The sequence below is a fragment of the Lissotriton vulgaris genome, chromosome 5 (assembly GCF_964263255.1).
Source record: "Lissotriton vulgaris chromosome 5, aLisVul1.2, whole genome shotgun sequence".
Lineage (NCBI taxonomy): Eukaryota > Metazoa > Chordata > Amphibia > Caudata > Salamandridae > Lissotriton > Lissotriton vulgaris.
This window is the reverse complement of record NC_141693.1, coordinates 549,177,968-549,205,394: the sequence shown is the minus strand read 5'-3', so window position 1 is coordinate 549,205,394 and position 27,427 is coordinate 549,177,968. Positions and strand designations below refer to the sequence as shown.

Here is a 27,427-nt window from a genome sequence, read left to right as displayed (position 1 = left end):
AGGCAAATCGCAAAAAAACGTCAGGGGGGTCCTGCATGGCCCCTCCCACAGCTTCAGGGATGGTCACCTCCCTGGGGCATTTTAAAAATATGCATACGGGCAGGCCTGCTAAGGCAGCCCACTCCCCGGACACAGTCACCTCCCTGGGGCAAAACACAAACTTACTGCTGAGGGCCTGCACAGCCGCCCTGTAACCCAGGGTACCGCCACCTCCCCGGGGTAATTGATTGAAAATAAGGGGGACCACGACCTCCCCTTCCTGGGGCTAAATGCTACAATGGAGGGGGGCCCCGCAGCCCCCCTCATGGAGCCACTTATGGCCCTGGGGACCCCACATCACAGGATCAGATACTGGTACCTCCCAGAGTGCCCACCCTAAGGAGGTAGCTGTTTGCTTTTGCTTGGTAAGACAGCTCGTACCAAGCAAAATACCACTAAAATGATCTCAACACTAAAGCACAATTTTGCAGTTTGAATGGTGAAAGAACAAACACTTTATTATTCATACATACGAAAAATTAACACCTTTGTGTTTTCAATCCCTCAATTCTTAAAGCCGACAGAGGTCACGAAGAAGACTCCAGCATTCTCTAAAAGACTTTACTGTCCATTGAGACAATGAGTTAGGGCTTCCCATTTGAAGAAAGGAATAATCATTAGAATTGTTCATCTCTGCTTTGTGAAATAGATCAATTATAAATATGATAAAACTATATGGTAAAAATTGGCCATAGCTACTGAACTAGGAGATTTCCGTTGACTAATCGTCTAATGTACAACTCTTTCCCTTATGGTGAAATTAGATATTTTGGAGAGTCAGCGGTAATGAGGATGATTTGTCAAACTACCACGCCCAAGAGAGTGTTTATTGGGCTACACTCGCATCAGTTACATTCAGGTCTCCACATATTTCCAGCAATTGAAGACTCCTGCAGAAAAAAGCTGTAGAAAGCTCATATATCACCAGAGTGCAGCGGGTTTAGGTATCTTCAAGCAAGCTGTAGAAGGCTTCTCTAGCTCTAGCCTGCACAGGTCTTCTGTACCAACAGTCTTGAGCAGGCAGATGTGACATTCTGCAGTCGTTTCTTGTACTTTCATGCTGTTGAAGATTTATGTAGCTCTACCAACCACTCGAAGAACTGTCACTTTTTTTTCTTTGAGCTTTTAAATCCTCGCACAGCACCCTGACCAAAGCAAATAGTGGAGGGTATCCTACAACAAAAAAACAGAGACCTTTTAACAAAAGACATTTCCTGAAGAAAGAAGTCGTCTGTTCATGGTCCTAGATCACAAAAAAGAATGTGTTGCTTACCAGTAACACTAGTTTCCAAACAATTAGAATCTGCATTGAATTAACAAGCAATGACTAATTAAACCCATGATCCTGGAGCACATTCACAAGAGAGTATATCTCCTTAAGAAAATAGCCTTTTTAGTGCAATCAGGCAATACTGAAAGAAAGTTGCAATATTTTTTATTTAAAAAGCAGATAATCATAATTAAAAAAAGTCACAAGAGTGAAATTAAATGGCTGGGAACCCCTTTCATGAAACCTTATTAACTAAAAACGGGATGAAAATGAGGGGAATGAAGTCAGGAAATTCCTCTTCACCACTACTGCCGGAAATCAAGACTTCTTTTCCCTTTCCCCTTCTACTGGCCCCTCTGTTGTAGAGAAGCATTTTCAAACACATCCCAGAGTGACACAAAACAATAAAGACAGATGAGACTGATTATTCTTCAAAATATCTTTTCATTGAGATGCAAGAGCCCCATTCCAGTCACCCAAAAATGTGGTCTTACTTTCTTCAGAATCATTCTCGAGCAGAGATAAACAAACGACTGCAAAAGCATGCGGTGAAAGCTTCATACTACATAGGCAAAAGGATTAACAAGCAATATTTTCTGGTAGGAAAGAAGACGCCAAAGCAGGAGTTCAATACACCTTGAACGGAAAACCTCAAACAAACAAACCCAATGCAAAAAACTTAGAATTCTGGCCTTTCAACAGGTACATCCCAAACGACTCCACAGGGACTAGATGTGAGCCACAGAGCTTCAGGGTGTACACTATCACATTCCAGCTAAACATAAACACTCTGACTTGTTGTAGGGTGAGTTCATTTCTAGTACAAGTTGGCCTGAAAGGGCTGCAGTGGCAGCACATCTCAGATGGAGGATATACCCTTACCTGCATCTAGGAAAATGGTTGAAAAAAGCCTACACTTACCAAAAGGCCCTACCTATGAGTGACTTCAGATACACAAAAGACAAATGTCTCTCCTTCACAGGAGAGAATTTTCTATCCAAAAAAAGTCAGGTTCGTAAGAATGTACAGTTTCTAGCCTAGCACAGGGTCTCTTTACTGGACTTTAGGGTGTATTTATTTTGTCTAACATTTACTTAACATGAGACCAACATAGTAAAGATGGGGCCCCAACCAATTCATCTCGTAAATTAACCCTAGATAACCACCAATTGGGCTTCCAATATGGCTGCAATTTCGAAAATGCCTAACTCAAATTCTCATATTGGACTGAGGGACGTGTCTGCTGATTTAACTTCAAAACATTTTTTATTATACAGTTGATAACAACAGGCGAATCCCAAACCTGAAAATCCGCGTAGGATTTCATTGTCAGCTCTTGTGCTGATTTTCCCCTCTACACATAATCAATCTTAAAGAGGAGTTAAAAGATCCTCCAAAACTCTCTGCCAGATAATCAATACACCAAAAAGTGCCTTCTGTTCTTCAGATGACACCTAAAATCCCAACTCTTTCAGGTATATCTAAATTGATTACATCCCCCAATGTACCATATCCATCCCTCTTCTTCCTGAGTCCTAGCTCTCAGTAATTGTTATATTGTTTATTAAGGACACATCCCTAATGAACTCTTACTCTATATACACCATTGCACTCGTTATAATGGCTCATATGATAGAATGTGATACTATATTGAATTGTCCTGATATAATGAGCCCTAATATTTCTTATGGGCAAACAGTTCAAGAAAAAAACTTTAAATAGATTAGAAAAACATGGACACAGTTCTCTTGGAGCGAAGATGATAAAATTACTAACCCTAGCACCTCTGCAAGGTGGGGCCAACAAAAGTGTAATATGAAGGAAGTGTCATACCATCACAATCCACCATGACAAGCAAACATGATAGATGCTTCACTAATTGGATGTGGATCATCTCAAGATACAAGGTATTTGGTCTGAGGGGACCTAGTATCACACCAGTCTGCTGCAATTGAGGGTAATGCATCTTGCGCTGAAGGCCTTCCTTCCAGTGATCAAAATGGAAATCATACTGAGTAAAGCAAAAATATTAAAAAATGATCTGTCTGGAAACTCATGGATAAAAGAGGTTTAAGACTCTGTCCCAAGAGAACATTAGGAGGCGGGTGCTGATAACCAGAGACCTGGATATCAATGCAGTTCTTCTTCCAGACATGGACCACTTCAAAGTAGATACCATCAGCAGTATGCGTCAGGAAAAACAATGAGTTATTAATGACTAGGCGCTGCAGGACACATTTTGCAAACAGGGACTTTCCTACAGGTGAAATTCAAAGGCACAGTCTACACCTCCCTCATTTCAGGAAGTCCTTTCGAGCAAGTAGTGTTCTATAAGAATAGTCATAAGGACTGATTTGGCCTTTTTACCCGCAATTGTCTCGGACTTCCATACTAACCAAACAATGTTTTGGCCCAAGTTATTTCACAACCATATATCTCCAGTGAAGAGATCTTTAAATATTTTGTATTATTTCCTGGACAAGACCACAGACGTCAGAAAGTCCAAAAAAACAGGTCATTTATTAGACTATATGAACAGGTTTAGCCACATCCAAACATTACTTTACAAATGGTTTCCTGCGTAGTCCGATGCTATCAGACAGCTAATAAATATATTCCCAGCAGACCTACGGCCCATTCTACAGGAGGAAAAACTACCATTATAGCCTGGGTCCAGACCCCAGAGAAGAGACCCAACTAGGTCAAGGCTACTTACTTATCCGTTCAGTTAATTTAGTCTCACTTAGTTAGCTCTGAACATTCTAATGTTTTACTTTTCAGAGCAATGGGTCTGCTACTCTATACAGCCTTTACGACCACAAATGAAGATTTCACAATGGAAAAGAAAAATTAATTTACTTACTTGCAGCACCGGTTCTCCATCACTGGATATTTCAATGAAATCACAAACAAGCTACCTACTTTCTCAGCAGCAACACTGGCAACATATAGCGCCTAAGATTCGGAACTTGAGGTAACATCAACAACATGAACTGAAGTAACTCCCATTTCAAGGCATGCTGGAATGGAGGTGAGATGGCTCCCTGACAGGGTAGGAGTTTGTTTTCTACTCAATGGACCTGCTCACTGTATGCGCTCCATTTCTCTTCTTTTCCAACTAAATGAGGATCATGAAAAAGGTTCCTAGTCATTTAGTTTTACTCGTGACAGTTTTGATTATAAAAGGTTTCACAAAAAGCCTCTCAAAGTGGCACGCAGATAGGCAATTAAAAAAAATATATATATATATATATATATATAAATTCAGAAACAAAAGTTATCTTTTGTGAAAGAGATCAATGATTGCACAAATGGACAGTACTAGTGAATGTTTATTACTATCAAAGACCATCACAGGATTGGGAACCAGTGCACCAAGGTCAGGCCATAATCATCAGCTCCCTCCCAGAAAGTGCTGCGATCAACAGCAACTGGACACTGAATCAGATTCACAGCTTCCCTGCCATCAACCATTTAGGCGTGGGTTAGAAGTATTCCCCTAAAGGGCCACAAGTTGAGAAATGTGACTTACTTGTGGTTATAGAGGAGCGCTGAGCCACTGCTAACACTTGGAATGCATGGGCCATCGACTGTAGTGTCTGGGGGGCAGACATCCATACTATCTGCTGACTCTTCCGGGGTTATATCCATGGAGATAACCAGGTCCTTCTGCTGAGGGCTCTGACTTAATTTGCCTTGACTGCAGACACAAAGCCATAGTAAGTAAAATTGTATCAGTTCGAAGCTTCGCTGGAACAATGGGCTAATAAAAATAACTTTAATTTACATAACTAATAACACATTTATATAGCATAGTACTCAATTGGGAGTCAAAACTCTCACACAACTTGCAAGTATAGCAACGGTAAATTAATAGGAGGTTATCGTCCCATATCAGGTCACCCTAAAACAATGACTGATCATCAGGTCTTTGTTTAAAGTGCTATACTCAGTGAGAGAGCCTGCCCTATGCCAATTTCGTAAAGGATAGTAGTGTATTGGACCCAGTGGGACAAAACCATTGGGGAAGTCAAGGTAGACTGTCATCCTCCCCTTTGGCTTCAAAGTCTAGAAAGTCAATTCAAAGTCTGAACTAATGACACCCCTATTAACCCTTTCTTTTGTCAAATATATAGGACATCACTTTCTAGACCTGCCAACTTAGTTACCTCTTTCACCTATCACCTATGCACCAAGGCCTTTATATACCGCCATGCAATACTTTAGCTAATTGTAGCTAATTAAGCCAACAACAATAATAAGTACACAAATGTACTACTGCCTTCTTTTATAAAGGAATTTTTCCTGGGTCTTTCTTCAGCCCTGTCCTTCGGTTACTTCTATGAGCAGATCTGGCATTTTCTGTCAGTATTGCTCCATGGTTGGGCAGTTCCACAATGTATGAAAAAAGCCAGCCCATTAGGTCTATATCGGGACATGTTAACATTGGTAAGGAATATATAATGCCTATCCTTCAGGAAGAGCCTCTCGTTAATTCTGCGTTTGGACAAGAAAAGACTTCATTGCGTGTACGGTAGGACTGAACCATGAAAACCCAATTACATGCAAGATGCTTTGTTTAAACTCAGTCACATCAATCTCAAATCCGACTGGGCAAAATAAAGTTCAATAACCACCACCTCACTCATTCCATAACATAAAACCCCAAAATGCAGATCTTTTATTGCTTACTCTTTAAAAGTTTATGAACATCCCTGAATCCCTCAAAGCAACAAACCATGCAGATAACTTCCATCGTGAGAGCCCTGCACAAAAAGGTCTTTACAATCCATTCTAGCACTTATTAATGAAGCACTTAATCTGAGAACTTTTGAAACAGTATTGTTTACAAAACACTGGCCAAAACCTTTACCGGTTAACAAAAGCGTGCTTGACTTAGACCATTTCAGCAGCTATGATCCAAGCACCCACTAGGAATGTCTGGGCAAAGCCACTGAGAGTGCTCTACTTCACTTAGAAGAAAAACTAAAGTGGAGAATGCAATCCTGTCAAACCCAAGCTACTGAAACATATTGGGGGGATTTCAACAAAAAAAAAAACTGAAAAGGAGAATATGCAGATAAGCAAATGCCAAATGAAAACAGGAGATGTTAAAAAAGTGTAGGGCTCATGAAGAGACTCTGCAGGAAGGCACTAGAGGATAGGTAATTGTGTAGCTATGGGGTTACAGGTTGAACATACAAGTAGAGACAATGGGGTGCTGGTAGAGTAACAGTCAAGGGGGCACATGCATCAAGCATTTTTCTTTGCGAATGCAAACATTTTTTTGAGATGCAGCAAATCCTATGTTGCAATTCGGTAACCTGTTACCGAATCGCAACATGGGTTTGAGATTCGCTATTAGGAAGGGGCGTGTTTAGGGCGTCCCTTCCAAATACCGAATTGCATCTGTATGCATGAATGTTTTGTGACCGAAATGTGGTAGCAAAACATTCACATTTTACCACCTCCTTCAAGTAGATGGGAGCCCATTTGCAAATGGGAAGGGGTCCCCATGGGACCCCTTCCCCTTTGTGAAGGTCTGTAAAAGCATTTTTTAAGATCTGGCAGTGGCCCCACGGACAAATGCCTGCTCTTAAAAAATGAAAGGTAAACTTCTCATTTTTATTTTTGTAAAGCATCCAGTTTTGCTTTAAGGAAAACAGGCTGCTTTACAAAGAAAAAGATTGCTTTATTTAAAAGCAATCACGGACATGGTCGTCTGCTGACCCCAGCAGGCCACCATCCCTGTGATTTTTGCGATTCCTAGGGGATAGCAAATGACCTACCTCATAAATATTAATGAGGTAGGTCGCAATTTGTTACTCATTTGCTATCCCCTAGGAATCGCAGAAAGTGTTCAGCACACTTTCATGCATGCCGTTTTGCGATTTCCTAATTGCGAGTCGCAATTAGGGAATCGCAAAACAGTGTTGATGCATCTGGCCCTTGTTGTCTAACATAGGTCCAGGATGGCTGGATCCCCACTAGAGTTTCAACATACCTACTATATAAATTAGATCAGTTTAGATAAACTATTTCCTGTGCAGCCTTCACGAAAAGGTCTGTCCTCTCCTTTCAGCTCCTACTTCATCGAGGCAGGTTAATTTGCTGAAAGTTAATGGTGATAAAGCAGAGGAGTTGGCATTTGGAAGGAATCTCTGGGGGCAATTTTCACCAGAATCAGTTGAACCTCATGACAGAGCTGTAGCAGCAGGGCACCTACCCTCTGACCCCCACCTCTTTCAATCACACCAATTTGGCATACTTCGATGCAGAACAACTGAGGCAATAGAAAATTATCCCAGCTCACAGTGTTATCGGGCCTCCGTAGAAACAAACAGCATTGATCAAAAAGCCATTAAAGCAAACAAGAAAGTGGTCCACAAAACCACTGGTTCCCTCACTGCCTAACAGACCACTAATTTATCTTTATGAGCACACCCAGATCGTAACCACTGCTAGCCACCTGTGGAGTCCTGTAAGAATCCAACATTTCCCCTGTAATTTTCAGTCTTTATATAGAACCCACCCAGAAAACGTTTGTCTACCTCACAATGCATATTCATCAATTTCAGGTGCAATTGCAATTATACTATGTGTGCACACCGCCAAGGCATTTATCATCTCAACTCCTGTCGTTCAGTCATTCTATTCGAAATATCTATCACCTACCTCAAACTCAGACCCACAAAGACAGTGTTCCTGCTTCTCATCAAGAACCAAGACCATGCCTGATCCATGTTGGGATGTGCTCTATGAAAGTTGAGGGTTTCACCCTGCAACTGAAATCCTACTCTGAATCACTTCCAAACTGACAGCCTCTTTTCATTCAAAACCCTTAGAACAAAAACCCAGCCTTCGTGGAATCACATACCCCTTATTTTGGGGCAATCTTCATTCTAGAACTCAACTTCAGATCAGGTGCCCAAGGACTGGTCATGCCTCATCTGCATTGAGGTAACACTGTGCTCAACGACATTGAGGTAGCTCTGTGCTCAAATTTTCTCCTTGGCCCCTTGAAAGGTATCCGACCAGACACAAACAGCAAAGTTCAATCCATCTTCTGACCATATTACATTCGCACTGATCAAACTATATCTACTGATCCTTTTAGTCCATGTCACTTCAAAACAAGCTCTAGTTGATTGGTCCTTTAACTAGGCTAGAGTTCCAGATGCGAGATAGAGAGGAAAGAAGATAGTAATAATGTTGGTCTGTGCCCTAACATTGTCAGATATTACACCCCCATAACATCAAATGTACTCGTACCAAACTGCAATTCAGAAACAAATAAGACCATCTTATAAATGAGGACTTTCTCCAACACGTGTAAAATTGACTCATACCCAGCCCTGTCAATAAACGCACCAGAGAACCCCCCGAAAAGTTCAACACCAAAGTTTTCTATCTGTAATCTTTAACCCCTCCATCTCTTCTATCAAACTATTTGTACTCTTCCCATGGCACCATACAGGGCCGTGTCCCTCTCTCACAACTCAAACTTCTATCCAAAGCTTGGTTGATGCTCAACAAATACCGAGACTATAACAAGCCACTGTCCTAAAGACCTAGGTCAATCTAAACATCAGTAAAGGACAATTGACAACCAGGAACCTAAAAACTGTTAGCATCAAGAACATCTATTTCATTCTGCAATTGCAACCCAGGTCACAGACAAATAAAACAAGACATTCATTACATACCAAGGATCATTTTATTTAACAGCATACTGTTTCCATAAAATGTCTTGTTATTTCAGAATGATGAAACTGAATTGATTACATTTGCTTGCTGAGAGCACCTTTAATGTCTGGATCATGCTTGTTTAGTGCTCCATAGGCCAAACAGTCTTATGTCAGCATTTTCTGATGCAAGTTTGGAGGTCCTGGCATTTTAGCATGGACAGCTCTTCTGTTGTGTTCCTTTCCAGTTGGAGGGTAATTAGAGTGAAGATGTTCATCTCAGAAGTTCATTTCGGAACCCTTCATCTCCCCCAGTGTTTGGTCTGTGGAATAAACATGCCCTACCTGCTTTCATGATACTGTACATGTTTGAGGAAAGCAAGATGAAAAAGTGCTCCCTTTCCATTCTAGTCATTAGGGGCTAATGTGGTCAAAATCTGATCCTTCCATTCCCTTCTCCTGTTATTTCTGCCTAGTAGAAGGAAGACATATCCCATCTGTTGTTTTTCTTCCTACGATATGGGCCAGAGAGGTAAACCAATTAATCTTTCACTCTATTCCCAGTATGTTTGTTACCAGTGGGGTAAAACCCCTTGTCCATCCCATGTGCATTGGTGGTAATTTTGATAAACAGGTTTACCTGTGCCTCGATTCCCTGGGTTTTACGTTCTAGTGCAATGAACACGTTTGAACTCCATTCTCTTTCGCTGATATATAAGGTATCAGAAAAGGGGGTGATGGTAGGGTCTACACAATTCTAGTGGTTTCTCCTCGTCTGAGGATGTAAATCACTAACAGAAGAATCAGCATTATAAGTCAAGAATCAGAATAACCCTTTACAGCGTCAAAAAACAACCCCCTAATGTCACCTTCCAACCACAGAATGTATTACATACAAGGCCCTGTTGAAGCAGGTCGATTTTCTGTTGCCTTCTGCCAAGAGAGAAGCAACAGTGAAACTAAAAAGTGATAGGAAGGAGATGAGCGACAAAGGAGAAATTATTCAGATGCAAGGCACAATCAACTAGATGTGTTACCTTGGTTTAGTATCAGAGTGTGCTAGCTGATACACACTAAGGGCAATACAGTATATGCCAAGAGGCACTATGAATATACTGACACTACCCGGATGAAAAACATTCTTAAAACCCACACAAATCAGTATTTTTACATTGTTGCACGATTACCTCTTATCCTTCTTTGGTTTATCAAATCTAAAATCGGAAGGGTACAGGTGAGCCTTCATCAAATGCTCTTTTCGATCTCTGCTGGTTTTGAACTTCTGCTGGCAGCCTTCAACTAAGCACTGGTACTGCAAAAGAAAGAGGAAATTTGTGAAACATCCTGTCTATGCTTGGTGAGCCCCTCTAACCGCTGGCAATCTCTGGGTCTACAGCCTTTACCAAAACTACTGAAAGGGAAAGCCTGAAATTAAAGAGACGGCTGTGTCTCTTTGGTGTAGTCCAGTCCCTACCAGGTCTGTGCACCCCATACACAGCCTTCGAGCACACATTAATACTGCAAAAGAAATCAAGAGACGACGCTCAGCACCTGTCAGCTCTCTGTCAACAGTCTGGTGCGGAAAGAAAAAAGACAATATTAGGGTTTAGTTCTTGTGCTAGCTGTTGGAGTAGTGCAGGCTCTAAAGGATTGTATATTGGGCTTTGAGATCATAAAATGCTCCAATCTGTTCACTGCAATCTACCAAACATTAGCATTACCAAAGAAAGGTCCACAGAGAAGTGTCTAGACCACTCTATGGATAGAGGTCACAATTAACCAGCGCCGTGTCAACGATCACAACCAGCCCATTCAGACCACAGAATAACTTAGTTTGAAGCCCCAACAAAAGTTGAAAAAACGGTGAAGAGTAATACACCACTTCCTAAAACAGATGCTCTGCCAAAATACCTTGTTATATTGTTTTTTATAAATCAATTAAACTAAAGCAAAATGTTAAGTACAAAAGACATGTTTGGGGCATACCAAAGTACAGAATTTGCAGAACTTTGAACTAAGCGTGCACATCAGAAATACAGTGCCCAGGCCGCATTTAGGACTTCAACCACACAGGTGCTGACAGTGCCATCTTTAAACACGCTTGCTGCCAGCGTAGACCACAACCTCGAAGGGAGGCCATACTGATTCCAATTGGCTAAAAATATATTTTGCATTTGTTATTAAACTACTGAATCTAATAATGATTACAACATTTTTTTGAAGATCTAACATTAACATTGCAACACAATCGTGTTTCTAACCTACCAAGTGTAAACCTTAATATTTGACCTCAATGCACCCTTAAAGTCAAAGCCTAAAAAATGTATCTGGTATTTTAGTAAGCATGTAGTCCTACTACTTCCCAAGACCCCAAGGGCAATAGTTAATAATTGATACAAAGATCGCTAATTTGCCTCACGGTTCATTAGGACCCAGAGAACTGCTCTAGCACATTGGAATAAGATCACACAAGTAACACGGCCTACATTCTCAAAGTAACTAGAGAGGGCAGTAGTATTCATGGATTGAAAGAAAATATAGAAGGTAGTGAAACAGGAATACAAGTAGTGGCAGTAGTTTTTCCTTTAGAATGATAGGAGTTTCTTAACCACAAAAGAGAGTTTTAGAAAGTAAAGTGGCAGAGGGAAAACCAGGGAAATTGGAGTAATTTAGAAGAGATTAAGTAAAAAGTATGAATGAGAACACCTGGCTATCAACTCCGGATTTAGAATTAGTATGGACATTCTTGGCAAAGGTGTGCACTCTTGTTCAAGTTGAAGCCTTATTTATCCCCAAGATGGTTAGATTCCCCATGAGAGTAACATTGGGCGGAAAATTCGTTCCGCTTGCGGAATTAGCGGATTTTCTGCAATTTCGTGATCCGCGAATCTCGCGAAATTGCAGAAAAATCTGCGAATCCGCGAGCGGACCGTATTTTCCAAAACTGAAGTACAAGAAGCACTTACAGGGTTATAGCAGGTGCCCAAGTTGAAGCTAATTTCTTTGTAACTATTTACAAAATGGTTACAAAGAAATTAAATTCAACTTGGGCACCTGCTTTAACCCTGTAAGTGCTTCCTGAGCGGCGCCTCCAGAGTTCGTTGCCTACTTGCAACTAATCTCTGACCCTGCTCTGACCCTCCAAGCAGGGTCAGAGAATAGTTACAAGTATGGCACATTGCTCCTGTCACAAACCGCAACAGGAAGCACTTACATATAAGGAAGCAGGTGCCGAACTTGAAGCTCAAATTCAGTAACACATTAACCAGCCCCAAATAATTTGTCTCGGTTGAGGCTGGGCAGGTGTGCTTTCTCCCCATAATCTACAGTGGTGAACCAGAGGGTGCTGTGATGAACCAAAAGGTTCAGTGGTGAACCAAAGGGTGCTGTGGTGAACCAAAAGGTTCAGTGGTGAACCAGAGGGTGCTGTGGTAAACCAGAGGGTGGCAGTGGTGAACCAGAGGGTGGCAGTGGTGAACCAGAGGGTGGCAGTGGTGAACCAGAGGGTGGCAGTGGTGAACCAGAGGGTGACAGTGGCGAACCAGAGGGTGGCAGTGGGGAACCAGAGGGTGACAGTGGCGAACCAGAGGGTGACAGTGGCGAACCAGAGGGTGGCAGTGGCGAACCAGAGGGTGGCAGTGGCGAACCAGAGGGTGGCAGTGGCGAACCAGAGGGTGGCAGTGGCGAACCAGTGGGTGGCAGTGGCGAACCAGGGGGTGGCAGTGGTGAACCAGGGGGTGGCAGTGGTGAACCAGAGGGTGGCAGTGATGAACCAGAGGGTGGCAATGATGAACCAGAGGGTGGCAGTGATGAACCAGTGGGTGGCAGTGATGAACCAGAGATTGACAGTGATGAACCAGAGATTGACAGTGGTGAACCAGGGGTGGACATGATGAACCAGGGGGTGGCAGTGGTGAACCAGAGGGAGCTGTGATGAACCAGAGGGTGCTGTGATGAACCAGAGGGTAGCAGTGATGAACCAGAGGGTGACAGTGATGAACCAGAGGGTGACAGTGGTGAACCAGAGGGTGACAGTGGTGAACCAGAGGGTGACAGTTGTGAACCAGAGGGTGGCAGTGGTGAACCAGAGGGTGGCAGTGGTGAACCAGAGGGTGGCAGTGGTGAACCAGAGGGTGGCAGTGATGAACCAGAGGGTGACCGTGATGAACCAGAGGGTGACCGTGATGAACCAGAGGGTGACCGTGATGAACCAGAGGGTGGCAGTGGTGAACCAGAGGGTGCTGTGATGAACCAGACGGTGACAGTGATGAAACAGAGGGTGGCAGTGATGAACCAGAGGGTGGCAGTGATAAACCAGAGGGTGACAGTGATGAACCAGAGGGTGACAGTGGTGAACCAGAGGATGGCAGTGGTGAACCAGAGGGTGGCAGTGATGAACCAGAGGGTGGCAGTGGTGAACCAGAGGGTGGCAGTGATGAACCAGAGGGTGGCAGTGATGAACCAGAGGGTTATCGTGATGAACCAGAGGGTGACCGTGATGAACCAGAGGGTGACCGTGATGAACCAGAGGGTGGCAGTGATGAACCAGAGGGTGGCAGTGATGAACCAGAGGGTGGCAGTGATGAACCAGAGGGTGGCAGTGAAGAACCAGAGGGTGGCAGTGGTGAACCAGTGGGTGGCTGTGGTGAACCAGTGGGTGGCTGTGGTGAACCAGAGGGTGGCTGTGGTGAACCAGAGGGTGGCTGTGGTGAACCAGAGGGTGACAGTGGTGAACCAGTGGGTGGCAGTGATGAACCAGTGGGTGGCAGTGATGAACCAGTGGGTGGCAGTGATGAACCAGAGGGTGGCAGTGATGAAACAGAGGGTGGCAGTGGTGAACCAGAGGGTGGCAGTGGTGAACCAGAGGGTGGCAGTGATGAACCAGAGAGTGACAGTGGTGAACCAGAGGGTGGCAGTGGTGAACCAGAGGGTGGCAGTGATGAACCAGAGGGTGGCAGTGATGAACCAGAGGGTGGCAGTGATGAACCAGTGGGTGGCAGTGATGAACCAGAGGTTGACAGTGGTGAACCAGAGGGTGACAGGGGTGAACCAGAGGGTGGCAGTGATGAACCAGAGGGTGGCAGTGATGAACCAGAGGGTGACAGTGATGAACCAGAGGGTGGCAGTGATGAACCAGAGGGTGGCAGTGATGAACCAGAGGGTGGCAGTGATGAACCAGAGGGTGGCATTGGTGAACCTGAGGGTGCTGTGATGAACCAGAGGGTGCTGGGATGAACCAGAGGGTGACAGTGGTGAACCGGAGGGTTGCCGTGTTGAACCACAGGGTGGCAAACAGGCAGCGTCCGTTGCGACCACACAAGCAAGTTCGCGTTCCCGAACTTGTAAAAAAACCATTGCGAACTGGCCAAAAAAAACATAATCCGCAAGTTCGCGGAATTTGTGAAATTTGCGAATCGCAGTTAAGATTTTGCACGAATTCGTGTACCGCGAATTCGCAAATTTTGCCCATACTTACATGAGAGTAGACGTGGCTGCCTTTTCCTGAGGGAGTCAACTCCGGGCTTCCCCGAAAGAGTTATGTAATGCAGGACACTAATATGTGATGAATTACTTAAGGATGCCAAGCAAGTACAGCCACACCCATTGTTCAAAGAGTTGCTTCTACTTGCACATCTCTTAGACTTTATCCAAAGGGTATCAAAGGATTTTATTTTAAAATTAAAAGTGCGCAGAGACCCCTTAGAAAACGTTAGATTTGTAAAGAATTAATACATTCAAAATGTCTATTTCAATGAACATTTTAAATGACTTTGTAAAGGAACAGAAGATAAGTTCTAAGTTCAAAGTCAAACTTTGTCTCAGTGGAATACTGGATTATTTACGGATACAGAGAACCTGTTTGCCACTCACATTTCCTAGAGGCTTTGCGACCACTAGGAAAGCTCATTTTCATGACTTGTTGTAGTTCCGACTTTTGCATTGGCGTAAAAGAAGGCCCACTCATATAGACAATATGCGTTTCAATTCCCAGTGTTGGGTTTCATACATCTGAGGAATGCACTTTTCCAAGTCCTTCTAGGGTACCTTTAATCACTGCAATCAGAAAACTGATGCCTGATCAGAGCTTTTGCTGTACCTTTAGTAGCCACTAAAGAATATATGGTATTGCTACCTCTTCTATGAACAATCTTACGTTCACCTGCTTCTTTATAGGCTAGATGCACAGCCTCTTCCAATGAAGTCTTATGACGTTCTTGTGAGACAGATGTTAATGCTTTCAGGACATCTCTGCAGCCTGGCATCAAATTCAGATTTTGAGCCTGCATGCACTCAAGGGCTAGGAAGTCAACTTCAGGTATGAAATGCAGTGGACAATCTTGCCTGACAATCTTCCTAACTAAGTGTACCAGCATGGCAGCCTTCTGCAGTGTTCCAGCGGGTCTCGCGAGACCCAGTATAACAACTACTGCGGGCAAACCTGAGCAATCAGAACCGTATGTTTCTTGCGGCTTCAAATTCAGAATGGAGTACTGATAATTTACTGACTAGAACAGCAATGGAACATTTGCCCAGGATTTGGGTTGTCGAATTCTGGAGGTGAAGTTACAATTAATACAGTTCCAAGCAGACCAGATTCTAATGAATCTCCAAGCATGTATTAATTAGTGTAAGGCCCACTTGTATTCATCTCCCAGAAACCTGCTCAATATGTCTGCCTTGGTGTGCAACAGACTTTGAAGAAGCACCGATGTATTGTTCGAGGTTCCAAACCAGATACCAATTTCAGATTGTCCAAGTCTCCTTCGAAAGAACTCTTGATTTAATTTTTCCCAATTTGTTTAAAATAAACATTGCCGTTATCTGTGCATATTGAACAAAATTCGGATTTGATGCATGGTAAGAAAGACTTCAGAGCAAGATGGATTGCTATGAGTTCCAATGTGTGTATTAGGCATAACTACTCAGTGGATACCCACTTCCCATGGACCATCAGGTTGTGTAGGTCGGCAACCCAACAATGAATTGATATGTCAGACGATGAATATGTCCAGAAGGTATTGCCAGCAAACATGTTGTCTCCCTGTACCATTAGATAAAAGTTAGTATTGAGACTTGGGCCAGAGACCACATGTCATCCTAGCCTCCTGTCAACTGGCACCACTGACTCTCCAAACACTGATTTAGCTAATGGTGAGTGTACCCTTTGACACGACGAAAATGCACAAAGCCATTGACCCCCAACAGTGAAGTCGATATCTGGATGCCATTTTCGAGTTACAAAACATTGTACAACAGTCTGTCCTCATTAGGAAACACTACAGTGTTTGTGTCTAGGACCCCTGTCGAGAATGGGATCAACTGCACCGGGACCTATATTGACTTCTGTTGCTGCCTCAGGTTATTTAGATAAGGCCTTGATTAATCAGACGTCTTGATATGTACAAAACACATCTCTTGGAGTCTTGGGTTTGCTGCTACAATTGCCACATACTTGAAGAATGCTTGGAAGATAGGAGATAGACCATAGGGTGGGTTGCAGAAACTACACTGGGCAGTGAAACAGAGTTGTTTTCTTATTCTGTATCCCTAGAAATTGAAATCTTGCTTCTTATAGGGTTATGGATCCTATCCTGGGTCCTAGTAGGAGTCGTGGCTGAAGTGTCAGTATTATTATATTTTCCACTTGTTGGCCATCTTGAGATCTATGACTGAACAATACTCATTCTTGTTCCTTCTATTTAATGAGGAAATAGTTGGAGTAGAGTCATTGACCTTTTTGGTAAATTTTAGCTTTTTTGAGTGCATTTTTTCTGAGCATCAACTGGACCATTTGCAACCACAGGTGAAGCAGTTGGATTCTCAATGCTGTTAGTGGAATGTAACATGAAGAAGTCCAAAACTGAAGGTTGTAGCCGTTATGTAAAACGCATAGCACAAAAAGTAATTTTATTTTACTTTGCCGAGCTGGAAGATGAGGCATTTTTCATCTTGTCACCTGCGTGCTCAAGGGTGGATGTGGGAAGTCATTGATAAGCAGAGGGTAGGGTCTTGCCAGAGTGGCTGAAGATAGTGGACCTCCTATTCCTCAGCTAGAGTATTCATAAGAAGGTTTTACGCTCTTATTCGGCTTGCTAGTATTGTAGTCTTGAATACTCCGATATATGAAGCTGCTATAATGAGTTGAACCCTTTCAAAGGATTTCAATTGTAACTTCAAAAACTTCTTTATCTTCAGCAGACCAAACTTTCTGCAAGTATCCACCTTTGATTTCATGTTCTGCAGCTCTTCGCCAACTTGGGTAAGAAAAGAAAAACGAGGATCATCAAAACAGCAGATCTATGATTATTTTTTGTATTTTGGGGATAACAAATGTTAAATAATAATCCAGGATTTCTAAAGCGCAGCAAATCACCCATGAGGGTCTCAAGGCACTGAGTTATAGGCACGGGGTGATTAAGTCATTTTCCCAGAATCACAGGAAGTTGGCGCAGAGACTCAAACCTGGTTCCCATCGGCTCAGAAGTCAGCAGCTCAGGCTGTTATGCCACATCCCTTTCCTATGTTACTGTAAATATCAAGGAAACAAAAGGAATTTGTTTGGTCCATCATATGCCCTCCCAGCGGCATGTACAAAGAAAAGTATGTGATGTTCACGAAATAAGTTGGTTATGAGGTTCACAATGAGCCACTGTTCATTTTAACTTCAGCTGAGCTAAAGGAGAATTTTTTTCAGGATGCACTGATTCTCACCCAAGGTGGCATGCTTCATCATCAGATTGTAATTCATGTGCGTTACAATTCCTTTGTATAAATCATGTAGGTTAGTTTTTATGACATTAGCTTGAACATTTCATCTTTTCACACAACACAGTTGTTTAACTAGCAGTTTTATTAATTGGTGGGTCGATTTTAGGGCTTATGTATTACATGCAGTGATACAATAAAAAGTGCTACACACAGCAGTCTGTTTGAGCATGTTTGGTCATGTTTTCGGTCACTGTTGGTTCTTATGTGATGTTTTTTCACCATAGTTACCCCTGAGGAAGGGCAGCTTGCCCGAAATGCATTTGGTCCATATATATTCGGCGTTGAATTATGAAGCATTGTGAACCGCCATGTGTTTTGAGAAAAGCCTGGACAGGCATCTCCGTGAAATGTATATGACGAAACCTGGAATAATTAAGGCATATGGTGTAAATGATTACCTATGGATTAAAAAGAAGAAACTCTTGGAACTTGCTGATTTTACTATTTTATTTTCTGTTGGCTGTGCATCTTGGGTCTGGGAGACCTGATGAGGACCCAGCTTCTTTCATATTTACACGCGCACAGACGGAGTGTGCATTCCAGGGTTGTATGCCAAAACATGACCTTGAGCATTATAAAACTGAAGATCTTTGAAATCTGGTGTGCATTCTTCCACTATGATGTACAATGCTTCATCATCAGGCAATGCTCCACATTGAGTGAGATTTGCAATACCCAAAGGGCTCCGTTTGGAGCTCTTTTATGGAGATCTTTTTATCTTGCATACAGAAGTGGACTGAAAGAATGTACCTCTTCTAACTAAACGAAGTAAAGGAGTCGTATATTGAAAAAAAGTGTAACATTATCAAAATGTATCTATCTAGAGAAATTCAGCTGTCCCAAATTTAGTTGTTCTCAGGGTCTCCAAACCCAACAGTTGCAGGCGCATAATCTTCCAAAGTGCAACCCTCAAGGCCCTGTCTCTGAAGTCTATACGGTAGACAGAGCAATCCTTGACTGTTACAAAAGGGAACCGCTGTCAAGGCACAGAAGAAAATAGTAATCTTCGGGCATGACTACCTGTGCCCTCTCAAAGTAATTTTAAGCCTAAGTAGTCACAAACTATTATAAAACAACTTGGAGACTGTAGTCAGACACTTTGTGGTGAGTCTACTTTCTGAACAAAAAGATTAGTGGTGTCTGTGTGTTGGTGATTGTCAATGCGGTTACATTAAACATACAGAGCTAACATTTTGCACTATCAGTTAAAATACAGTTTTGGACATTTTAAATAACTAAGATGCGTCTGAGTGCAGATTCTGATTTATTAAAAATAAGTGCTTACAGATATGAACATTTTTACACTACACCTTGTAAAATTGTATTTTCCTATGCTTGACTAAACAAGGCCCGAACTCCATCTTGAATTCCAATTTACCCATGATGTTTCTATGCTTTCATTTCTCCTCATCGAAGGTAACAAAATGTGCACTATGAAATGCTCTGTGTTGACATACTGTTCTTGAACAACTCTGGAGGAATCCTTTTGCCACAATTCAGAGCTTTTCATGCCTGTGCCACTAAGTGTATTCATAACGTGAGACTCCAAATGTTTTGAGTGTAACTAGATTTGTACTCACAAATCCAATGACATTAGGTCACAAGAGGTTATTTAACCCTTTGGGCGCAACTGGAATTCCCCTGCGCTGCAGGCGAATTCCATACGTGCGGAATTCGCATGGCCCCCGGCTGTCCGACGCACACGCCCACTTGACGTTGGACGGCCGGGGGTGGTCCGACGCATGCAACGGGTTAAATATTCATTGAGGGGATGGTGTTGGATGATGCTGCATGTATTTTGCATTCAGAATTGACAATTTTTGCAATGATTCAATCACTTTATGCTGACAATGCGATTTTCACTGTGTATTTTCCTATATAAAGGCTCCTTTTGAGAGATGAGCAAAGTCTGGTTTGCCCTGACAGATGTTCACTATTCTAGTGAGCCCCTTGCACCAGTCCAACCAACCCTTATGGTGATGGTTGTAAAGTCAACCTTATTGACCAGCTATCCTAGTGGTAGCATGGACAAAGCAGTCGTAGGCTAAACTCAAGAGGGCATGTAAGGCCAGCTGTTTTACCATATGCAATCCCTTTAATAACAAATGAAAGGAAACCACACAGGATATATATAAAATATATATGTAATTATTTCTAAACAACCCCTCTGAACTCTTTATGAAGTCAGAGGTCAAAGCACATAACAAGAGACTTAATTATCATACAGTAAGTTGCACAATATACAGAAATGCCCTAGGGGCACTTCAAACCATATACTAAAATAGTGGTATAAGAACCACGTCACGAACAAAGGATAGGCCTAGGGCCTGGGGTATCGCTGGGGCTACGCTGTACCACCAAAGGATAGGGACAGGAGGCCCACGGGATGTGTGTGCAGTGTCTTTACACACACGTGATTTACCATTGAGTTAGAATAGGAACGTAAGAATAGGAAACTAGTTCTTTTAGGGCACTTCCAGATGGACTAGGAGAAAGCTACTGAAACTTAGACAGTTGGATAGTCAATACCCACAGGAGCACCGAAGTACTCGCTTTACCTCACCCACAGGAAGCGAGTGCATAGGTGTCAAAGTGTGTCGGGTTTCGTCTTAAGGAGCCTTGAAGAAAGAAGCTGCAGACGACCAGGAGAGAAGTGTCCGGATGGATCCAAGGGCGGATCGAGGATGAAGAGTACCTGAAAGCAGAGGGGACAGAGTCTGGGACACTAGCCAGTGACCAGGAAGGAACCAGGCGATGTTGTGAAGCAATCAGGTGATGTTGTTAAGCTTGTCTCTGCAGCCACGTGGACCAGGAGGTGTCGACGACAACTAGGAGCTGGGCACGAACTGTCCCACAAAGGATCTCGCTGTCGGCGGTGTCGGCTTCCGGATTGGAGTCAACAAGCCTTGGCAAAGGCAACCCACGCAGAAAAGGAAGATGGCTTCTTAGTCAGACCAGCAAGGTCTGATGGGCTACTCCTTTTCAGGGGAGCAGGGGCCAGTGTGGAGCAACCAGACCACTGGTGTAGATTCAAGATTTCGTCGTCACAGAGGCCACTAGCCAACGGGCAAGTGACCGGACAGACCCGTCGAGCAGGAAAATGCAGAAGGGCCCCACGCAGAACTCGTGGAGTGTGGAGGGCTGATCTTCGTGCAGTTGGTGCTCGGGGCTAGGGCTTCTCAATCCCCAATGCACAACTTCGAGGGTGCCTCAGAAGTTGCACGGAAAGCAATTCGCTGACTTTCCAAGATAGCCGGTCCCACGTCTCTCATCGCCTCTACGGGTCTCAGCTCTGCTGTGACTGTGGATCGGGCTGTTGAAAGACTGGAAGTCCGGGTCTTGTCAGGATCTGTGCTCGGGCTCCGGCGGGAGCGTCGACAAAGCAAACTGTTGATCGCTTGATGGTGCCTGCTTGTGCAGGGTGGTCAGTCCTTGACCAAAAGGGAGATTCTTCAGTCTTCTATGTCGAGTAGAATGTGGAAGGTCCAGCTTTTCTTTTCAAGTTTCAATCAGGATACAACCTAAAGCATTGGGACTCTACTCCTACCTATATACCAAATTTAGGGGCTGGATTACCTGCTAGGTCCCTCCTAAGGGTGGGACCCAGAAAGGGGGTGGTTACACCCCTTTCCCTTTGTCCAGTTTCACACCAGAGCTGGGGCTGGAGTACCCCAGCACCGGTTTGAACTGGACTATGCATGGGACACCTTGTGTGCCCCAGGCAGTGTCTCATTTAATTCAGCCCTCCCTGCCCCAATACACTATGGCCTGTCTGGGGTGGTGCTAGCATCTCCCAAGACAGGAAACCTATTGTCCAAGCCTCCCTCGCTGGAAGGACTCCCAGGAGCAGGAGGTCAGACTTTTGTCTGTGGCAGCACCATTCATTTTGTGATGCTGTGGCTCTGGTTAACTTTAACTGGGATTGGTAGGAATAACATGTCTTCTCCCTCTAGAAGGGTGGAATGCTACCCCTGTCACCAGAACTGGCGAGGGGGTAGTATTCCAAAGCGTATGACACCTTACATGACATGTTTTGATAAAGCCAAACCAAAGTTAGCATTTAACCGCGAGGTTCATAATGTACTTAAGAGTATATGTTATGGCAATATCCTAGAACAGCTATAAGGACATGGTTCCGAAAGCTGCAGACAGGCTCAGCTCATGCTAGAGCCTCATCTCACATAAAACCAAGCACTCTGCCTCCAGGATTGTTAAGGCCTGCCATAGGAGTGACTTATAGGTGTATATGTGTCTCGATATAAGGGTAGATATAGGAATACTATACCTAAGCAAGTAGTGATTACACAACCTTGCCCCAGCTGAGTGATCAGCCAGTTGTGTCAGTTTGGATGGCCAGCCAGGGGTGACATAATACATGCTGCAGCCCCTGGTAGGCCTTGGATGCACCTATGCCCTGGGTACCTGTGGTACACTATACAGGGGCTCATAAGGTGACCCAATTCCCAATTGGAGATGTACCTAAAGTACATGGAGTCCATTTTACAGTGAGAGCAGATAGCCTGGGGCCCTGATTAGCAGTATCCCAGGCCAACTAACTCGAAAACCAGCTAAACACTAGGCAAAAAAATCTGGGGTAACCATAGTCTGGTATCCACCTTCCTACAATCTTTTTCTTAGGACTTGGACTATTTTTCTCAAAGACTGGTCTTCATGTCAGACTTTTTGCATCATCTGATTAAGCCTTTTGCTAATTCTCTATATTGAATTACCATGCATTTGAACTTACTTTTATTTTTACCTCGTGTACTGCACTTTACAAATTATTAAATAAACCTTCATGGTTTCTGACTTTCCTGATCATAAACCTCCTGCAGTGTCATGTCTTAGTCAAAGCTGCTTATTTACTGATGATTTTGATTCTGTTTAAGGCACATTACCTCATCTGTTCTTGAGGATCACACAGCCAAATCCAGCGAAGGCGCTTTAACTATTATCTATCAGATTATCAAAGATAGCATCAACAGTTTGTTGGAGAATGGCAGCAGATCAGATAACAGAATAGATAAGATCTAGATATAAATATTATTCCCCTTCCTGGAGTCTGTCCACACTCTTAGGGAAAGATGTACAAAGCATTTTGCTGAGGCAAATGGCCCAATTGTGCAAATCGGGGTGTTTGTAACCATAAAAATTATTTTTGGGATGTACAAAGCCCAAATGAGATTCAGTCACTAGTCACCAAATCACAAATTGGGTTTTGCAATTTGGTATTTGGAAGGGGCGTGTTGAGGGCATCCGTTCTTAATAACAAATTGAAATAGGATGTACGAATGTTTTGCGACCGAAATGCGGTCACAAAACATTTGCAATTTACCCCCATTTGAAAAATTGGGGTAACCCATTCGCAAATGGGAAGGGGTCTCCAAGGGACCCCTTTCCCTTTGAGAATGGTTGGCAAAAATGAAACTTCATTGTTTCATTTTTTTCTTTTTCAAGCATCCAGTTTTCCTTTATTTAAAAGCGATCAAAGACATGGTGGTCTGATGAGCCCGGTAGTCCACCATACTTGTGATTGCAGCGGATGGTAGTGAGTCACAATTTGCGAGCCACCTCATTAATATTCATGAGGTAGGTCTTTTTTGCAACACACTTCAAATCGCTAATTAAACTCAAAAGAGTTTCATACATTAGGAATAGCGATTCGCATGAAATCGCAATCAGAAACTCGCCATTTCTAAACTTTGTACACCTGGTCCTTAGTTCCTATTGTCGATCTAGATTGACTTATCAGCACATTGAGGTTTTCCTGAGCAAGGGAAACGGAGCATCAACAGGGTTGATGTATTTAGATGGATTGCGGCTTATTTCAATGCATTATGGTATTTGTAGTTTAAGATTTTGAAGTGGATGTATTTTTGTGCTGTCTTGAATTATACTGCATGCAAGCACTTTGGTTATGTGATTTTTATTTGAAGGTAATTAGGCCATTTGATTACTGTGATTTTTATGATTATTTCATATTTTTTAAGTGGTTGATTGTAGGGTTTAAAGTTAATGTGAACAATTGATGATGAGGCGCTTAGAGACCTTTGGTGATTAGCGCTTTATAAATGCAATTTAACATTAACATTAACAATTTAAGGACTGCATCTGTGGCAAATAATTAATTAACATATTATCGTGAATTGTGTCGAGCTTACTCTTGCTTTGGTAAATTGATTTGTCAAAATGCAAGATCTCGAGATATTTTCATTCTTGTTGAACTTATCTTCAAAGTGGGTTGTGCATTGTGAGGCACCACCGACAAACCAAGATAGGGATTTTCCTGAATTACTAAACCTTTAGTAATTGTTTAGTTGAATAGGTTCTAACCTACATTGGCGTTTAATTATTCTTGGGTGCACAAGAGTAAACATGCTGACCAAAGTGTGAATCACCGCTGTTTGTGGCAGAGGATACTATTCCTGAATAAAACTTATTTACATTTCTCTTCTTACCTATATTGAGGTTAAGTGGACAATAAATAGTTTTATTTTTTCAATTGTGTCTGCTTCTGCGCCAGCCATTTTGCCTGCCACAGCTCCAGATTCACCACCGCCATGTAGCTCATCAAAGAAGGGATCCGCAGGTGCAACGGTCGACTTAATGGCTGCGTCAGTGATTTGGCATGTGTCTCCTCTGTCAGTGATCCTCAGGGCCCTCGGGTCATCAGCTTCCCTCCATCACAGGTCACGGGTGCTGTAGCTCGGCTCTCATGCTACAGACTCCATGCATCTCGGACCACGTCCGCCACTTAGGATTTTTGTCTTCCATTTCAGAGACTAAGTTCGAAGGTAAAACTTCCCAGTAGTTTAAAGCTTGTTTCTGTATCTGATCTGTGCTCCACCCCGGTCAGCCTTAACACGCCCCAAGGTCCCAGTCAGCACAACTAAATGACCACTGTTGCCACTTAACGGTTTTTAGATACATTTTGTACCTTAAACTTGAAAGAAAAAAAATCATATCTCCAGTTCCCCTTATTGGGTTCTTGTTATTTTGGTGTCATTTTATTTATTTGATATATTCCATGTTAATAAATATATTCATTTTTAATTGGTTTTGGATTTTTCTTGTGTTATGTTTTTACTGTTTTGGAACTGAATAAATACTTTACTCATTGCCTTTAAGTTAAGCCTGTCTACTCTGCCCCAGCTATTATGGGGTTAATTTAGTGACTTTAGTGATTCACCCTAACAACTTTAAGTACTTCTTGTGCTCACACGCGTCGGGTTGCGCACAACGTCATGCACATCAGGTTTGTTTGACTCTGGGTTAACGGCTGTGTCTCTCAAGTGGAAACGCATACTGTTTTATTGTATCAGGTAAGCGTAACTTTGATCTTCTTGCATGTCAGTCACCCTGTGAGAGAATTGTTTATTTCTTTGACATTTTGTTGCAGTTATCATGTAAAACAACTTCCATGCTGTTAATATTGCCCAAATACATGGAGCACATCTTTCAGCGCGCAGAGTAATCGTCAATGCATTACAAGCATCATCTGAGAAATACTAATTTCTGTGACATTTGGTCACAGTTGCCACATTAAATATTTTCCGTTGACATTGCATACATGCTCGGAGCACAGCTTTTGAACGCATGGAGTAAGAACACTTGGGGCTTATGTTTTAGACTACCGAACAAGATATGAATTCCAACATGTTTGGAACGAGTTTTGGTTGTCTGTAATCACTGCTACACTGAACGATGATCACAAACTGTTTGGATCGGCAGGTTGCATTAGCAAAAAAGTGCACTATCCCATTTTTGTACTATTTTGTGTTGATGGAAAAATGCCAGTCAGCATCTCTCACTTTAGATTCTCGTCTTATTTGTATTCGTTTTTAGGTCTCGCCTGCGTTGCAGCGCATGCGCTGATTGCTTGCGAGATCTATTGTTGTTGGTATTCTGCCTGGCTTCTTTGGAAGTGAAGTTGGTGCACGCCCACCCGTCTTCTGTTGCTCATCATGCATGTGTTCCTTGCCTCACGCTCGAACCCCTTTTCTCTGAGAGGCTTGCGTCGTGTCCCACCACCACAAACCGGTGCTCGTTCTTCATATTTCTGGCTTGTGGCACACTAACTTTTTTCCCCTTTGGCTCGTGGCACGCTTTAACTTTTATTCCCTTCAATTAGTAACTTTGGTAGCTCGGCGGGTATGCACATTTTGCCAAAGGCCTGGAGTGCGTCTTATTGTTTGTTTTTCTCCACTTTCTGAGCACATCTTGGGTCCCATTTGAAAAGAACAGTTGTGAGCAGCAAGGGTGTGCCATTAAACAGAAAACGTATTTCGTCCCAAGAATCGTGTAGTGCAGAAGACATACCTGCCGAGCAGCGTGTTGTATCTGCAAGGGGATTTCCAGTTAAAGTCCAGCCCTCTTACATAAGAGCCACCCAGAGTGCAAGTCATCACACTCTAGTTTGAGATGAAAACCGCTGGACTCGAAGCGCCCAACTCAATTCCTATTGCAATATATTATCGTTTTGTGTAGTGCAATTCTCACATGATGCTAATGTAAACAGTTGCAGAGTGTCATTGGTGTCACAGAAGTCAGCTGCAAACAAGTGCAGATTGACACTATTTTCACAAGGGATGTGTGCAAAGTGTCACCGATCTCACAAGATGCAAATATAGACAATCGCAGCGTGTCACTGGTATCACAAGAGACGGATGTAAACTTGTGCTGATTGACACTATTTTCACAAGAGATGTGTGCAAATTATCACTAATCTCGATGGTGCTAATGTAAACAGTTGCAGAGTGTCATTGGTGTCAAAGAAGTCAGCTGCAAAAACGTGCAGATTGGCAATATTTTTACAAGAAATGTGTGCAAAGTATCACCGATCTCACAAGATGCAAATACAGACACTTGCAGTGTGCCATTGATGTCTCAAGAGATGGGTGCAAACTAGTACAAATTGACACTATTTTTACAAGAGATGTGTGAAAATTGAAGCGTGTCACTGGTATAATAAGAGATGGATGTAAACTTGTGCTGACTGACACTATTTTTACAATAGATGTGTGCAAAGTATCACTGATCTCACATGATGTTAACGAATGCAGACAGTTGCAGCGTTCCATTGGTGTCACAAGAGACGGATATAAACTTCTGCAGATTGACACTACTATCACAAGAGATGTGTGCAAAGTATCACTGATCTCACAACATACTAATCCGGAAGATTGGAGGGTGCCTCTGACATCAGAAGAGTCAGATGCAAACATGTGCAGGGTCGCACTAATGTCACAAGAGACTGGTGGTGAGTGGCTCTTATGTCACCATACGTAGGTGCAGAATGATGCAGCGTGAGCTGAGCTCATTCACAATCCACAGGAGAGAAGAAGCACTGACGTCACACGAGGTAGAAACAGGCAGGTGGAAAGTGAAACCAATACCACAAGGGACAGATGCTCATTGGAAATTATTTCACAAGAGGCAGTTGCTGGGCGCAGATGTTACAAGGCGCTGACCCAAACAGGTGCAGAACTAAGCTAATGTCACAACAAACATGTGCAAAATGGCACAGATGTCACAAGATAAAAGGGCGTGGCTGGATGCACATTAAACATGCCAGTGAAGTGGGAACTTGTGCACCATGGGATTTGTGCATCAGCTATGTACTTTGTAGGGTACTTTATTTTATAGAAACCTTTGGTGTCGGCCA

At 43.0% G+C, this 27,427-nt stretch overlaps 1 protein-coding gene across 3 annotated transcripts in view; it reads right to left on the bottom strand.

Annotated features, from left to right (window-relative positions):
* Positions 1–470: 470 nt before the first annotated feature.
* Positions 471–27,427, bottom strand: part of ZNF511 (zinc finger protein 511) — a 158,317-nt gene continuing 131,360 nt past the window's right edge. For all 3 annotated transcript variants that reach the window (XM_086921998.1, XM_086921997.1, XM_086921999.1), the window contains 3 exons: positions 10,182–10,306; positions 4,842–5,009; positions 471–1,212 (listed from right to left, as the gene is read on the bottom strand). In XM_086921998.1, the coding sequence (XP_086778124.1) occupies positions 1,143–1,212; positions 4,842–5,009; positions 10,182–10,306 (363 nt within the window). In that variant the 3' untranslated portion in view covers positions 471–1,142. The remainder of the gene's footprint in view (positions 1,213–4,841; positions 5,010–10,181; positions 10,307–27,427) is intronic.